Here is a 17,610-nt window from a genome sequence, read left to right as displayed (position 1 = left end):
ACACACACACACACACACACACACACACACACACACACACACACACAGATTTGCGTTTAGGCGGACACAATAGCAAGAATGGGGGAGGTTTTACTTCCCATCCCTTGTTTAATCCTAGGTTGATCTGGGAACACAAATGCGGGGGAGATTAAGTCTTTGCCCTTGGGTTTAGTTGTCTGTGCTTGTATATAACTACTTTGTCATGTGTTGGAGCCACTGTGTAGCCAAAAGAGGATCCAAGAATAACTGTAACCATTAGGTTGACTTGCTTAAGCAGCCATGCAGATCAGATCTCCGGAGAAGTTGGATGAGTAGACTCTTTTACTATATGCAGTTACTGGGTTTGCTCCAAAATGCTTGATTCTACTTGGGTTTGATTTACCTGAGCCCAAAGCAGCACTAGAGTGACGGTAATGGAAACTTTGGTTGATAATAATATTGTGTATGTGAGCGTCTCCTGGGTTTCTCAGTCGGTTGAGTGTCTACCTTCGGCTCAGGTCATCATCTCCGAGTCCTGGGATCGAGCCCCTGCTCAGCAGGCAGTCTGCTTCTCTCTCTCCTTCTGCCCCTCCCCCCTGCTCATTTTCTCTCTCTCAAGTAGATAAATAAAATCTTTAAAGAAGATATTGTGAGTGTGTGAGGTATTACTCTGAAATCCTCAAGATAAGCCATAAATTCAAAGAGGCAAAGTCAGCAAGACTGGCATTCTTGGAGAACACATGTGAGTGGTGCTCTCTGGGGTTGTGCAGACCAACAGCTCTTAGGGGCTAATATAGATTGCCAGTGCATTCTAGATGTAAGATGTTAAGAGAAATTACCATGAGTGGCTTCCGAGATTCCAGGGCAGCTTTTGTGCCATCTAATAATTATTGATCTTTCCCCCTTAAGCATATGACTTTGGTCCTGGAAAAAATATACACAGAGAAGGGAGAGTTTACATTAAAATCTTTTCACTGAGCTACATTGTACTGTGAATGAACCATTGTAATGTGAATGAGATAAGTGGGAATAAATTTTGATGGGGAAATGGAATGTTGGGCACCCTGGGTTGGGATGGGAAGTGTGCCAAGAAATCTTCCCAGTTCTTTTTTGGACATTTAGCAGAACCTGAATATTGAACCCTCTAATGAAGAGTGCTTTGTCTAACAGAAGGTTCTATTGGTTCCCACTAAAACTGGTTTAATCAAAACAGGAAATTATTGGAAGGACACGGAAGTACTTCACAGAACACAGGCAGCTTGACCTTACTAGGAATTGGCACTCTTTCCCACTCTCTGGGTGTTACATGGTCCTTCTTGACTGCTTCTCTCTGCATGTCTATTTCATTCCTTTAGTCTCTGCAGTTTTTCTTTGCATCCCTGCACACACCCCCAATACCCCATGGTTTATGCATTTTATTACTAGCTACATGCAGAGACCAATTCCAAATTAACGGGCAAGAGAAACAGAGGAGGCTAGCTTAAGGCAGCAACATCTCTGCTGTAATTACCTCTGACCAGGGGTGCAGGGGTGCAGGGTCATGCAAATATGGCTGCCTGCCAAGTCCTCTACTGTTCTCAGAAAAATCATTATGGGTGGAGCATAGACTCCAAAGCTAATCAATTACACCAACCTGTCAGGTTTCTGCTCTCATACCTTCACAGTCTTATACCACATAGTTATGACTAAATGGTAAAACTTGGAAGATCCAGCTGTTTGATCTCCTTTTCCTGTAGATATTTTTCCCCAATCCTTATTCTGACTGTAACTTTGTATTTCCATTAAATTGTAAATTTAAAAATGCTCCAGTTCCAAAATAGATAATATGCAAACCATTCTAAGCATATAAATGCATGAAATTTGTACATATTTATAATGATAAATCAAAACCAGCCTTAGTTTAGGAAAATAGCATTATTACATGTGTTTTCTCTGTCCAAACAGCACAATAGTCAAAGAAACCTAACTGAAGCCAAACAGTGCTTTTGGTTTGAATGGGCATGAGAAGTCTTAGTGGTTGCCTCAACTTCTAGAACATTTCTAATTCAAAAATGCTATCCAGTCATTGACAGCAGGAGGTTGGATCCTGGTGTGTAGGATCATACCTGAACTTGCTAAAGCTCAAAGGCCTGGCTGAATATGTACTAATGTTTATTGACTTTTGATACAGATAGGGAAAAAATAATTTTATACAGGCCTGAAGAAATGGGAGAAAGTAACTCAAAGTACTCCATGTCTTGAAAATTGGCTAGAAAGATGTGCTAAATATTGAGGCTTGCACAGAAATACCCTGAGAATAGATTTTTCCAAAATTCTGCTTCATTAAGCAGCATTTAAAAATATCAAGGTCTTCAGAAAATATAACTGGAAATTTTATATGAAACCTTATACCTCCATAAGAATTTCTATATTATGTCAAATTTATGCCAAATTTGTTCCAACAGTGAACAGCATTCAGAGGGTAGAGCTGAAAGAGAAACAATTTTCATTATCATAAGTGTTAAATGTTTTATTATTTAGGGGAGCAAAATTTGCCTCCTCAAAATGTGTCTTTTGGCCTGTGGATTACTTTAGGCTGATTGTTTTTAAGAAACAGATGATTCAAGGAGTTTTTCTTTTTTGCTTCTTCCATAACTGCCTGAAAGGATTTAGATAGAGGATCAGCTCCAGGGGAGAGCTATCACCACAGATAACTATAGTATAATATGAACTGGGTGCAGTGGACAGGGAGGAAACTAGCAAGTCCTGTTTGACCCAAATCTTCTGTGTCCCATTGTTTCTGGAATACTCAGCAAATATTGTTTACCAAACACTGACTTTTTCATATTCCTGGGAATTGCCTTCCTTCCCTTTGTAGGCCCAGACCCCTACCCACCTCTCCTTAGCTCAAATGCCTGACTGCCTGTGGGCCTCATAGTCTTATAGAGTCCCCATATGTACATAATTAAATTTGATTTTCTCCTGTTTATCTGTCTCATATCAATTTAATTCTTAAGACAAGCCAAAAAAAAAAAAAACTTGAATGGTAGAGGAAAATTTTTCCTTCCCAATGATTACAATTTCTCATTTTGCTTCTTTCAGACACATCACTATGCAAGTAATTAACACAACCATAATAGCTAGATAATGCTTAAGAAGAATCACCTAAATGTTAAATATTGGAAAATTGTTCTTCACATCAGGAGTTGCCACATTGCCACTGAGCTGTGATATGGCCACAAAGGGGGACTTAGTCTCCAAAAACACGTTGATAGAGAAGTTTGTGTGTGGGAGAGTTTCCCAAGCATGAGAGCATTATGTTTTTTTAGTTAACACATGGTATCAAAGAGTTAACACAAGGTATCGGTTAACACAAGGTATCTCCTCCATTTATCCCTTAACAGTGTAATCCCTCATTCATAATAATTTCATCTGTTCAGACTTAATTTCTTGGAACCTTTCTTGTGAACCATATTTTTTTTAAAAAAAGGCTGTTTATTTCTTATTTTACCTTCATAATGATATATTCAAAGCAGCCACGGGGCAGTCTTCAGTACCACCATCACCTGTATGTAATGTGTAATTATTATTATATATAATTAGTATATATGTTTATTAGTATATATATGTTTAGAAACTATTTTCTTCATTAATTCTTGTCACATGCAGAAATTGAAGTATTCAAGGTTTTTGCTGGTTTGATGACATTATTTTCCAGTACTCGTTCCAAGTTTCTTTTATAATCATTATTCCTATGAAGTCATTCAACTTGGAAATAATTGCTTGCCAAAACTGAGTTTCTCTGGTGAACCACTCAACACAGCTTTAGTTTTATAAAGAACACCATTCTTTGTGTGCTGTTAATCTTGGCTTCGAAACACCACATATTATTCTTCCCACTTGAACAGTTCAGCTCCTGTTCTCTTATACTTTGGAACCATTAGACTTACTGATGGAATATAAATGTCTGAGTCACCCAGCTGGTGACTCTTTGAAAACAGATTTTCCAAGTATAGATATATGGACTCTCTGCTCATATCAACACGTAGTTGTTAAAAATCTGAGGACTTCCCGAACAGTCTGAAGACCTGCCTCATACAAGAAAAATTGTTGGCATGTTACTAGATGGTGTTTTGTTACTTAGTCTGATCTTAACTTTGGCATTCAGTAGCTATGATGCCACATTCCAATAGTTGACACAGAAGTTAAGTTATTCAAATAAATTAGTGCTTCCAGTGAAAATACTAAGCACATAATCCCAATTTTTATTTGCTCTTTTAATCCCATCTAAGGTTGTGCTTCTGAAAAGCTATTAATAGAAGGTTATGAGAATTTGATAAATCAGAAATTCAGGTATTCAGTGGATTGTTCTACAGAACAGAAAATAATTTCACTACCAATTTATTTTCTAACCCAGACGACTTAAAAACCTTCAAAATGGGACACTGTTGACATAGGATGGACCCGACTTAGTAAAAGAAACCGCTAACAGGCTATATGGCCATTATGGCAGAGCAAATTGAAAACGCTTTCCTCTTTCATGTTCACAATGAAATCTCTGAAGGCCAAGAATTTTCCCTTGTCAAATCAGAGTGAAGTTATGTCTCCATGTCTTCCAAATTCAGAGAAAGTGGGTCATGGATAATTATCAGGCAGGACATGTTTGTAAAAGTGTTTTGCTCATGAGAATTCTGTATACAAATGAAAGTACTTTATACTGAAAACGTAATACATCAAATGAATGATGCTACCATGTCAAATTAGAATATAATAAGGCCGTTGAAAGGAAAATCTCCAAAATGATAGAAAATGCTGAATTTATAGCTGTCAAATATGCATACTTCTGGAAGTTTGATATTAAATATAGCATAGGGTTGCAGATAATTTACAGTATTTTTTTGGCAGAAAAGAGTTCTATGAACCTTTCAAGACTGAAGGGTTCATATGAGACATGAAAGGATATCCTAACAAAAATACGTACTTCATGTTCAAACTGATTGTATCAACACAAGAAAGTTTATTCGATTACATGTGGTTCTATTTCTATCTTCAAGAAAAATTTCTGGCAACCATACAAGTGCATTTTATTGCCTCATTTAAATTTCTTTCCAAGTACACTCACCATTTATATACACAAAGGTGACGCGAAATTAATTTTATGAATTTGTTCGCATGCGCATGCGCGTGTGCACGGAAAATGGAGCGTGCCTCTGTAATTAAAAATGAGAAATAATGCAGGAGGGGCTGTTTTAACCTACCTTGCAAACACCGAAAACTAAACAAAAGCCAAAACAGAGTAGCGACCCTTTTGCTACTCCTGTTTCTAATTGTGTCATTAGAGTAAGAAAACCAATAGCCTGCACTGTATCTCCTTCCTGTGCATTTCAAAACAAAGTTTAAAGAGACATTTAACCTTCTTTCTTTCTCTTAGTGTTTATATAACTCAACTGCAGGGGACAGAAAGAATCTTGGGAGAGAATATGAAACAAAACTAGTTTAAAAAGGTTTTACATAAAATGAGCATGCCACGGCAGGTTCTGTTTTCTAGGTACTATATATTATAAAGGAGAACATGAACTTGCAGACGTGTAATTTGGGAACCTGTTAATGGGTCTGCACAGCAGAGAAGACACAAGTCAAACCACATCAGTGAAACCACTTTTATTTTTATTTTTTCCACATAGATAACTTCATGTCAGCTACAAAAATCATGAAATGAAGAACCGATCGCGAAACTGCAAACTCAAAACCACTGGAGTGATAAACAGGTTTCCTCCAGAGGACTGTTAGAAAAAATAACCAGAATACCATGGATTCATATTTAAGTAGTAAACATGTCATATATTTAAAAATAATAAATATAGAACAGCAGTAGAGAAACTATAGCATAAACAGCATGAAGTATAATTTTATTTTTTAAGACAGATGAAGTTTCTAGGCACAGTTTTAGGCATTAAAGAGGACACAGAGGCATAGGTTAGTGTGCGCTGCTCTGTACAAAAATACAGTCTGAATAAATTACATTGCTAGCCATACAATTAGACGTCACTTACCAGTCAGTTCATTGCATGTTTAATAATATACAGGTACATGCTAATCCATATATATCATTTATATTTCAAACACATAGGTCTCTCTATATTTGTCTTTAAAATTTACATGTTGAACTTACAAAAAGCTAAATAGTTGTGCAAGAAATCCAAATAACTAGCCCTGCTGAGTACTTTATGCTCTATGTGTGTATGCGTATATATCACTCTAAGATAAACAATGGATTTATAGTCAACAGTTTTGCTTGTAAGAAAACATCAAACAAACCTAAAGCTGCAAAGACGTAATGTAGGTGAAAATTCACTTGTGTTCATTCTGATAGACGAAACAGTATTTCGGATGAGCAACAACTTTCGTGTTGTACTGAGCTTGTTAGTCATGAAATACTTTCAAATATTAGTGATGGTAGAAATATAACATAGGGCTCTTCACTGGGAAGGGGAGAAAAGTTATATAAGAAATCTACCTTTGAGTGTACTGCAAATATGTGTGCCTTAGCCTATAACATATTCTGTCATTTTCCAGCCTGTCATATTGACAGAGAATAAAAACTTGGTAAGAATCGAGATGTGATATCGGTCTAACAGCACACTGCATCCTCTACTAAGACTAAGAAAAGTGCCTCACTGATGTCAGCACCAAAGTACTGTTCTCCCGTTATTCAGGAATAAAGAGACTCTCTCACAATAGAGAGTGTTTAGTAGCCAAAATCCCTACCCAACAAATACCATATTTCTCATGCTGCTCTGACAATATGCAATTAACTGCAAAACAGTCTGGCCCAGATTTCACTATTTCTCAAGAAAATTGCTTCAGAAGGTTCTGTGATACTAATATCTTTCTGGAAAACTTCCACCCATAGTTTCTTATGAGTCTATAGAGAACCATATACTTTTATAAAGGTTTTTCTCTAGGATGCATTTAATTACTCTTGTCTGTCATTGCTAAAGTAAGATTAAGCCTGGTTCTTCATATTTACTTTGTGATTCTATAGAGAAGTCACAAGATGGAAGGGTTTTTTTTAAGCGTTTGAATAATAAAATAGATTTTTTTCCCTGTTGTTCTGGCAACAGTTTTTAAGACAAGCTGAAAGCAGAACTATGCTCTGGGAGGTAAAGCAAATTATTAAATACTATTGATGTGGTCCTGCTCTTAGCGGATTTTGCAATAGAACGTAAGTAGGTTTTAAATGATTTTTCCAATGCTTCTCTGTGCAAAAGGGCCAAAACCAAGACATACTGTTTTAGTGTCTTTGTTAACAAAAATAATTATCTATAACTTTTATATTAGAACTGTATTATTTGATATAAAAATATGTTTATAATTAAACTATCCAAATTTGTGTATTAAACAGGATTAATGCAAGTTTGCAGTGTGAGATTAGTTGCAAACTTATTCCCTATCATTGATATTTCCTTCCATTTGAACAGCCAACAAATGATTCCCTTAACATAAATCCATCATAATTGTGTACACAAATCAGTTAGCCCATTAGTTAACTTCAGAGGACCAGGTGATAACCAGATGAATTCTACTCCTCTACTAAGACATTTAGACATTTCTATAAATCTATCACTATTCTTTTATTTTTTAATAAAGACATTTAAAGTACTTGAAAAAAAGCAGCCTTCTATTTTACTGAACTTTTAACAAAATGATCATTCTAATTGCTACTCTCTTTTGAACTACAGTGCTTGCAGAAGAATCATGAGTTTTCAGATTAACACCATTTCAATTTTTCTTCTTATACAATTCTATTAAAACTTTCCAGTGAAACAGTAGAGAACACAGAGCAAAAGCTTTAAGGTATATGTACTTTTGTACAGTAAGTAAGTGTGAATACCAATCTAAGCCTCTTAACGTGTACAAGGTTAGTGTTCAAATCACTTCACTAAAGCAAATATTACTTTTATGTGTAATAGGCAAATGCATGTATTGGAGTAGGGAACAACTTATTACCATTTATACTAATGGTTCACCGTCTATAAAAATATTTAAGCTTGTTACATACGCACAATTATTTGCAGTAATGTTTGGTAAATGATTTAAAGGGTACTTCGGACAAAAGCAACTCATGCATATTTCTTTCTAGTTGCCCCAGGGAAAGCAGAGACTCTCAATTCTCCTCATTCTAGATATGGCTGAGGCACAACTGCTAACCGCACAATGAAAAGCACATGTCTCCAAGTCTTGACTCCCTTCCCGGGGAGAAGTTGATTGCCAAAGCATTGCCTATATAGACCCTTCACTTGTCAAGAAAAATGACATGAACATATTGGAAGTTTGCAGCATTTGCCTATGTCTAATCAGCTCTCTTAATTTGTGCAGGTCACTAAAATGGATGTAAAAGCTGGTTATGATGTTGACAGCCAAAAGGCAAAAGATATTAAGTCAACTGAGGAAACTGCTTGATGCTCCACATGTGTTTTAGAAAACAGTGAGTTAGAAAAGATAACAGACGTAATCCTTTTGTTGGATGGTTGGTTGTTTTTTAAAATGTGAGACTGTTGGTTCTAGTAGTAGTCTTCGTAGTTCTTAGGGTTCAGGCAATAAAGGATGGCACCCCCAAATGAAAATATAGTTGCACCCCAGGCCAGGCCATAACCCCAGTTGAACTCATGGTAAATTTTCAAGCTCACAGTTTCAATGAACTTGATTGGGTAAAGGACCAGGCTGCAAACCTGTAAAACAACTGAAAGAAAAGCAAATAGAAATTAGAAAAGTGTTCTTTGCAGGAAATAAAAGGATACAACACATAAATATATATATATATATGGATGAGAATTGCTTTGTAATCAAACTTAAAAGCCAAAAAAATTGAAGCACTGCTTATTCTAGATGGTGTACCTTAAAACATTAGCAATTTTGTCTTTAACACTGTTTCACAATAGCAATTAGTAACTCCCCATAATAGTACTTGATGAAATAATTAGTGCAATAATTTACAAGAGCATACAAAGTAGTGATTCTCACTTTATAGACATACATATATAATCATCACTATTATGCAAGTAGTACTATAAGCTCAACAAAACAAAACCTGTAAATAGTTCCCTGCGAACAGTGACCCCAAATACCCGAAACCCTTGCTATTTATTTATGCTCTTGAGGAACTGAGGAATTCAAATTCATTTGTACTGATGAAAGTGGTCAAGCTCCATACCACGTAACTCAGCCGATGATTCTAGCAACTCCTACCATGATGTCTTTGCTTATATTCCTCTGATCAAAAACGATTTTCATTCCTTTCCTCTCATCCTTCAAAAGAGGCTCAAAAGTCATCTTTGTCAAGAAACCACATCCGATTAAACCTTTGTGTTAGATATAACAGACATTTATATATTTATTCTTCACCTACTTTCAAAAAAGAATGAAATCAATGAAGGCATAGGAGCTAATGGTACTGGTACTGAAAACATCAGCTAATGCTGGATACTACCATCGAGACAAAACTCAGCTCTTCGTTCTCAGCTAACTCTCGGTTCTTAAGTCAGTTGTCAGTCAGGGCTAAAGGGGAACTGTGATGAGTCATACCTGATTTGAAAAAAAAAAACAATTCATCAGGAAAGGGAAGGGTTGTTGTTTTTCTTATATATCTAAAATTAAAGTGGTCCTTATCCTGTTGATATTTCTATATGGGAGACAATGGATTACACAAGAGATGATGTCTTCCATTCAAAATCATAACTGCATATTGCATCTATTATATAATTTCTACTTTATTTCAATCAACTTAACTAGAATTTATGGGATGCATCTGCCTCATTCTCTACTACAGGACAGCTTCTACCCTCAAGAAACAATCTTAAAAAATCTGGGTACTATGTACTATGGGGCAGGGGTTGGCAAACTACCAAATCTGGTCCGCTGTTTGTTTTTGAAAATAAGTTTTCTTGGAACACAGCCAGGCTCGTTCACATACTGTCCGCATTACAACAGCAGAGGTTGGAGAGTTGCAAGAGAAACCATGCAGCTCACAAAGCCAGAAGTGCTTACTACCTGGCCCTTTATAAAAAAAAGTTTGCCAACCCCCTGATACATCAAGTAAAGGTTTAGTCAAAATGATTATGATTTAACTCATCTTAAAAATACTGTAAATTCCAAAAGTACAACAACAAATACATGAACAATTATGGAGACAAGAATAAAATTTGATATAGTAAAAAAAGATACAGTTTATTACATTTTTTAGAAAGAGCAGTAGGATGAACAGTGTGTTTAATTAAACTGGAGTTTTGTGCTGTAAAGTCTAGGCTCATCTATTCTCAGTACCTATAAAAGATCCTTATTACCAATATGATTGATGTTCCCAGAAAGTCTACATTAATGGTCCTCTCTCTAGCGTAAAATTGATGAACTCCAGAAAATTCATGAGGGTGTGATTCCACAAAATCATTCCATTCTGTAAGGTTCTGACTAGGGGTCAAGTAACCTTTCTGGAGCCAGATGTAAGAATTTGAAACATTTTTGCCATGTAGCTCAACACTGCGCCTACCACACTTCCATACTATAGAGAGTGGATAGATCAATAGGTCCATATAAAAGGAGAATCTCTTGGCATCCAAAATGAACATCACACCTTGTTTATAGTTTAAAAGCCTTAGAAAATGTTTTAAGTCATTGTTAGGACAACTGACAGCTCATTATATAACCCACACTTCCTCTACTTCCAGCAAGTGCTAAATGTGTATTAATTAAAAAAAAAAAGTCAGCTGGCTCTGTGACTTTGTGAGGGAAAGGGTGGTTTCATTTATTAAATGTCTTAAAACTAACAAGAAGTCAATTACTATCAACCACGAACTACAGAAAAACATTGCAAAGTTAGTAAGTAAGTTTAAAAGATAAAAAGGCAGTTTCTCCTCAGGCTCTTATACTCTGGTTACTAGTCAAAGCATGACTGATCTTGCCAGTTGGTGACTGAAATATAAATGTGAAGTAGGAATAGTCATTCATTTACTCATTCGACGAATTCATTCACTCAATAAAAGTTTGAACCAAGTGGTACAGTTTAAGGCATGGGTAACAAAAGTCACTACCCTCACGAGGAGGCCGGCCATTAAGAAACAGACACAGAATATGGCAGGTATTGCCAAGAGACGTGAAAAATACAAGAACGCCAGAAAACCAGAGAGAGGGATGCAGGCTGCTCTTTCAGATCAAAAGCTGGGGAAAGCCTCTTTAGGGGAGGAGTCATTTGAGGACAGACCTGAATAAAGAAAGTGAGGGGCGCAGGTCAATCGAATGGGGAGTGAGCAATCTAGGTGGAGCATGACGTGAGACGTGAGATGTGAGACGGAAGAGAGAAGCAGGCGCCCCCTCCGGGGATGGCCCTGTGAACCACGGGTGGGGGGTCCGGATTTTCTTCTTAGTGTGATGGACAGCTGCTAAAGGAGTTTGAGCAGAGAAGTAATAACTGATCTGAATTCTATCCTAGAAGGATTATATGGGTTCATTTGTGAAAGAGCCAGTCCTGAGGGTGAGTTGTTTACCTAGACTGCTTTTAATACTCATTTCAATGTGTTTTATTTAGCAAGTATTTGGCCCCCATGGTATAATACAATGACATAATTTCCCTCTAGTGGAAAAGTGGAAATACAACTCCATTAGGCTCCACTGGCATATTCTCCTGAGCAGCTTTCTTAGAGATAAAGCTTTATTGTGTTCTGGCCAGATGAAAAGTACCCTAAAACGCTTTATGCCTCTGCATTATTTTACTCTCTTTAGAATCACTGACAGAAATGCATGTAATAGCAAAACTGAGAAAAAAAGATACATAAGCCTGCATTTGTAAATAACTTTTTCCATTTAATAAAAATACACAGAGGCAGGTAAAAATGCCTCCTTGCCTTTTATAGATGCTGTGAAGGGAAAAACAAATAAACAAATACACAAACCGAGTCCAGAACTCAAGAAAACATATCACACTTACATTTCTACTTTACCACCAATCAGTGAAACATAATAGGCATCGGCTGTGGTATTCTCTATGCTCTACCTCAGAGGCAACGTTAGTGAAGTTGTGTAGCATTTTAGAATTTGAAGGGAATTGGAAGCTCATTTTATACCTCTCTCCACTCTTTTGAAAAGAGGCAACGAAACTAGTAACCATGAAATTGTGTGGAGAGAGGCATGACAAGAACTTAGAGGTACTAATTTTTGTCTTATGTCTAGTTTTCTTTAAGGGGCTATTTTTCAGTGCTTTCAATGCTGACCCATTGAAAACATTCAATATTGAAATATTCAGTACTTTCATTTAAGGGGATATTTCAACAAAAACTTATTGGATGTTGACCGTGTGGCAGCTGAAAGGGATCAGACAGACAGGACGTGGCCCTTGACCGGTCGTATTTCATACTCTATGGTGAAAACAGACACATAGATAATTACAAATGAATGTGTTCAACAGTAAGAGCAGAGGCATGTTCACTGATCCATTCATTACACGTTTTCTGAACTCTAACGATATCCCAAACACCATTTCTGCCCGGACAAAGAAGGGAGGGCTTCCGAGAGGAAGCACCATTTGAACTGGTTCTCGAAGGATGGACAGGACTTGGTCAGAAGACAAAAATGAAAAGACCTCTGGGAAAAAGCAGCAGCTTGTATAGAGCTTAGCAGTATAAGAGGGTGTACCTATAGAAAAGTCAGGAGGTTGGAATAAAGGGTACATTCCCATGGAAAGGTTTGGTTCAGACTATAAAAGGCTTATGTGTCATAAAAATAAGAGGCCAGTTTCTACAGGGAGACATCTCAGAGGCTATCTGAATTGTAGCTGCTGTTGGGTGCCCGACCCATATGCTCTCATCTTCATCACTCCAATACTTGTCAGCCTTGCTTCCAACTGTCTGCAGCACCTGCACTTCTTTGCCTGACTTCTCCTCTGGCCACGAAAGCTACTTTGCCTGATTGTGGGGCAGGCCTGGTGCTGTGGGAAATGAACGCTGCCGGCTGCCCTGCATCGCCTCAGCCCTTACCAATGACTCTTCCGAATCTGGCTTCTAAATACCCCACTTCCCTAGTCCTTCCAATGAAATAACTCTGAGGTGTGTGTTGTAAGCCGGTGTCCAGGATTTTTCCAGGAAGTTTAAGCTGTAGCTGCCTTCAGCAACAACTGGCTTGATAATGTCCTCTTTCTCTGTCTCACTTTTCCGTATCCGTGCTTCTGCCTCCCAGACTAAGTACTTGCACTTGTTTCCTTGTCTTAGGTTCCGCCTCTGGGGAAACCAAAGGGACAAGCGGCGAGACCAGATGTGTATTTGAGAACACCACCTCCTGTGTTTGTGTGCAAGACAGAACGTACGCAGGAGGGACTAGAGACGGGAGGCTCCTAGGAAGGAGGCCAGTCAATGCATGGGTACCTGTATGCGGTGATGACTGAGATGCCCCCAGTGGGAAAGAAAGAGGAGAGAAGGTGAAGAAAAGATGACAGAAGAAAAACGCAGTACCTGGATTCTAGGAAAGGGAAAGGAAGGAGTCACGTAGATATTTTAAGTCAGATATTACCATAAAAAAATAAAGTAGGGGAAGTTCCAACCTGGGAACGGAGATGTTCCACTACGCCCTCAACTAAGGCAGTAATGGTGGGTCATGAAAAGAAGCTACAGACTTAGAAGATAATTTAGAGACAGAATTGACAGGACTTACCAGACAAGTCTCTAAATACAGAATGTTTACAAAAAGAAAATGGTAATTTGGAGATTCATGAAAACATTTGCCCATGAAGGGTTAATATGAAGCGATCTTCTTTTCCTTTTTATTGTTTTTTTTTTAAAGAGTTTACTTATTTATTTGAGAGAGAGAGAGGGAGAGAGAGCATGAGCAGGGGGAGGGGCAGAATGAGAGGGAGGGAGAGAGCAGCAGACTCCCTGTTGAGCGTCCGAGCCAGGGCTCGGTCCCAGCACCCTGAGATCATGACCTGAGCTGAAGGCAGACACTTCACTGACTGAGCCACCCAGGCGCCCCCTTCTTTTCCTTTTTAAATTTAATCTGTAACTACCAAGAGTTGTAGTACGTATGAAATTAATTATTGGCATTGATACGATAAATTGTTCTAGCCAAAGGGTAGTTCGATACTGATAAAGATCTGTGAATAGAATTCCTTTTTAGTTTGAAATCTAAGCTGGACACTGGTTTTTCTGCCAAAATCTAGACTCAAAATACCTCCAGTATTGTAAAGAGGGCTGCAAAATTCAAGCCTCTAATCAGAGAGAGCTCAGAGGTGGAAAGCAGTTGCAGGACCCTGGGGGAAAAACAATCACCATTCTGTACAAACATTCATTTACAGAAGACTTTTTGCAGATAGAACAGAAAGGAAGTATCATTAATAAAAATCAGTGGGGATTCTGTTATGTAAAATCTGAATTAGAAGACTGAGAATCTTCTGCAATTTGTACTAACGGCCTTTAAAAAATGGAAAAAAATCATCCTAAGTCCCAGTGGGGCATACAAAAGATCTGCAAAACCAGACAATACAAGAAGAGGACCTAGAAAGAGGCAGCTCCTTTAATTTCACCAACTCTTTAGTGAGAGCTAGATGCCAGTTACAGTCCCATCATATTTTACCTATCGTTGTCAGTTACACAATAAGAAACATGCTATAGTCCTCTGTATTGGAAAAGTGCACACTTTCATGATGCGCTATGATTCAGTCATGTTCCACTGATCAGTGTGGTCTTTATGGCCTCTCAAACTGCTTATTTCTTTCAGGTGTTGCCCCCAAGAGATGGAGTAACTGGAGTTACAGGGTGGACTCCAACTGTAGTACACAGTCGGCAGCTGATTTCAAAATTCAAGGCTGATTCTGCTCTTGTTTCTCTATGTGTTATACATACCCAAGTGAATATGGATTGAAACCCTGGCCCTGCAACTGACTAGCTGGATAACCCTGGGGAGTCACTTAACCTTTCTGAACTTATTTCTTCAGTGATAATATGGGGAAAATAAATACCCAATCTCAAGACTGCTGTATCAGAAATAGTATATGCTAAGTGTCCAGCAGTGTTACATGTGGTAGGTGCTCGATTAATTACTGTCAACCTTATTATTACAGATAGTATCTTATTCTGAAGTCCAGACTGCTAAGACCAGTGAGTGAGAGAGTTGTGGAACATGGGACAATGTTTTAGACAGGCTGTAGTGATGACAAGCTCTTAGCCATTCTACTAACTATTCAGGTGGGTAACAAGCCACCCCTGCCCCCAAATTAGGGACTTCAGGGATAAAGGGAAGATGCAAAACCTTTAAAATATGTTTGGCTGCCTTTATGAGATTTGATCATCAGCTTTTAGTAAATACCCTTGGAGTATATAATCTAACACCAAGGCAGTATACCTACATACTAGAGGTGCCCCACATGTATTTGTTAAGTAAGTGAATGAAAACAAGAATAAATGAAAAAAAAATCATTTTTGTAACTATCACTTTCTTAAGCTGTTTTGGTCGGAGCTTTGTGCTCACATGAAACTTGCTGCTTCATAAATTGTCAAAAGAGAAATGGTTTAAGAAAAATTATGCTAGAGTTAGCTAGTTGTTTACATGCCTGTTTTTCCCTGTCAAGTTACAAGCCACATGCCTTCGTCATCTTTCCAGCATTCATTCAACCGTCTATTGTGCATGGCGTTGTACCGGGCATAGCACATGGTGCTGAATTAATTAGGTAGTCCGGTGTAGAGATGTTTCCAAGTGGTAATGCTAGGTTTGTTTTGATTTTATGTACTGCATGTTTCAGCAGAAGAAAAGATTATTGCTGAAATACATAACAGTCTCTATGTGTCAACACCAAGATAAGGCTGGGTATTATTTGAAAAAAACATTTTGAGAAAAGAAGAGAAACACAGACTATTTTCAAGCAGACCAACATGAGCAAAAAGGGGAAATGGCTCCAAATACCCATTTAGAATCACTAAACTGAATTACAAGTGAGACAGGCCAACCAAGAGAATAAGTATGTTTACTATGAAACAAGCAAAATAAACAGCCATGATTTTCACTAGCATTGTTTGAAGTGGGCAGATTTTCCAAATTTGTTCATCTTATGCCCAAATCAATAATGGATTATTATGTGTAATGAGTATCTTTTCCAGAAATCGGCTACAGGCAACTCCTTAATGGGTTTTGAGATGGGAGAGAGAAACCTTTTCATGACATGTTTCAAATAATGAGTTACGTTTTTACCTTGCTTATAAGCAGAGTGAACACTAAACTAATGGTTATTTCAAAAAAAAGCTTCCATAAGCACAGTGTCAAAAGAGAATGAGTAAAATTAAATCTCAGCACATGTACATTTTAAAAATGTAGCAGCATAATGCTTGCTTTAGGTCTCAGCGGGTAGAATATGAATATATGAATATTACTGTAGGGATTCCTTTCATTATTTTATACTTCACTAATACTTGTAGTAGCTAGAGCTAAATTGGAATCTTTATTTTGACCAAATCTATTACCTCTAACTTATGTTCATTTACAATATGTTTTGTTACAACCAGTACTTATTTTCACATTTTCATAAATTTTGCTATACTTGGGAAAACATACAGAGCTTTTTTAGAAAGAACTAGAAACTCCTAGTTATTTTTCTAAGCATGTTTAAAATAGGTGCTATAAACAATGGATTTCTTTATAGATTCTGCACATGCTATTATGTGGTAAGTTAAAATCTAAATGAGACAGTAACTAGGTAGCACCGTAATACTGGATATTTATAAGAGAATGTCTAGAGTACCTCTATACCTTTGTAAAATCAGAAATATCTGAGTATTCTAAAGATTATTCAAAACAGAATTCCAGTTTTAAGGAATGGTATATAATTTCAGAACAATTTATCAAAAAATTTTATTGCAATTATCACTATGTTAATAAATCCTCACTGCAAAGACAAATTTATACTAAAATTAAAATATCTAAGTTATTTCATTCTAAGAATAGAAAGATCCATGATAAATCCATGAACCAAGATATAAACTAGAGAACTGTGATGGAATCGTTAGGAGAATCTTCATGTTGTACTAAATGATTCACGATAAAGATCTTTATTACATAGGAGATCAACAATAAAATGAATAGTATGGCCACTGCCTAAGATTTCAAACTATTTTTTGTAATAGTGTTTTCTCTTCTATTAGAAAGTATCTGTGGTGTTATTTAGCTAGTTTCATGGGTCTCTTAATGCCACGTTCAGTCTGTAAGAGGCACCTAATGAACAGCTGAATGAATGAATGAGTCAGTAGCGAATGAACCACTAGTTCAAAATTCAGTAGCCTCCCAGCCCTGGCTCTGCTGATAACTACTATAGAATTTTGAGCAAGTCACTTAAGAGATTTGACTTAGATGTACTTCAGCCCTCTGGACCTTCCTTTTCATGACACCTACATTCCAATCAGTCTTCGTGGGTATAAAAAATGAACACAAACAGCAGGGGGCAGCAGAATACTTCTGAGCTTATATTTTTGGATCAAACTACACTTCAAATCCTGAGAAATTTCATCTGTTCCCATCTTTAAACAGCTTTAAAAAAAAAAAAATCCATCTAATCCGAGAAGGCTCTGTCAGTGTCTTCATTATTGACAGTCACAGAGGCTTATTTTGCAGTCTTCAAATCAGATG

General features: G+C 37.3%; 1 protein-coding gene across 1 annotated transcript in view; it reads right to left on the bottom strand.

Annotated features, from left to right (window-relative positions):
* Positions 1-5,604: 5,604 nt before the first annotated feature.
* TMEM47 (transmembrane protein 47) overlaps positions 5,605-17,610 on the bottom strand; it is a 28,752-nt gene continuing 16,746 nt past the window's right edge. The window contains exon 3 of the mRNA XM_025857886.2: positions 5,605-8,701. Within this exon, the coding sequence (XP_025713671.1) occupies positions 8,523-8,701 (179 nt within the window). The 3' untranslated portion in view covers positions 5,605-8,522. The remainder of the gene's footprint in view (positions 8,702-17,610) is intronic.

Source organism: Callorhinus ursinus, unplaced genomic scaffold (genome assembly GCF_003265705.2).
Source record: "Callorhinus ursinus isolate GAN/ISIS: 27379988/994484 unplaced genomic scaffold, GSC_fseal_2.0 scaffold16, whole genome shotgun sequence".
NCBI classification, from domain to species: domain Eukaryota; kingdom Metazoa; phylum Chordata; class Mammalia; order Carnivora; family Otariidae; genus Callorhinus; species Callorhinus ursinus.
Note: the sequence above shows the minus strand (reverse complement) of the source record. Positions and strands in the feature narration are given on the sequence as shown.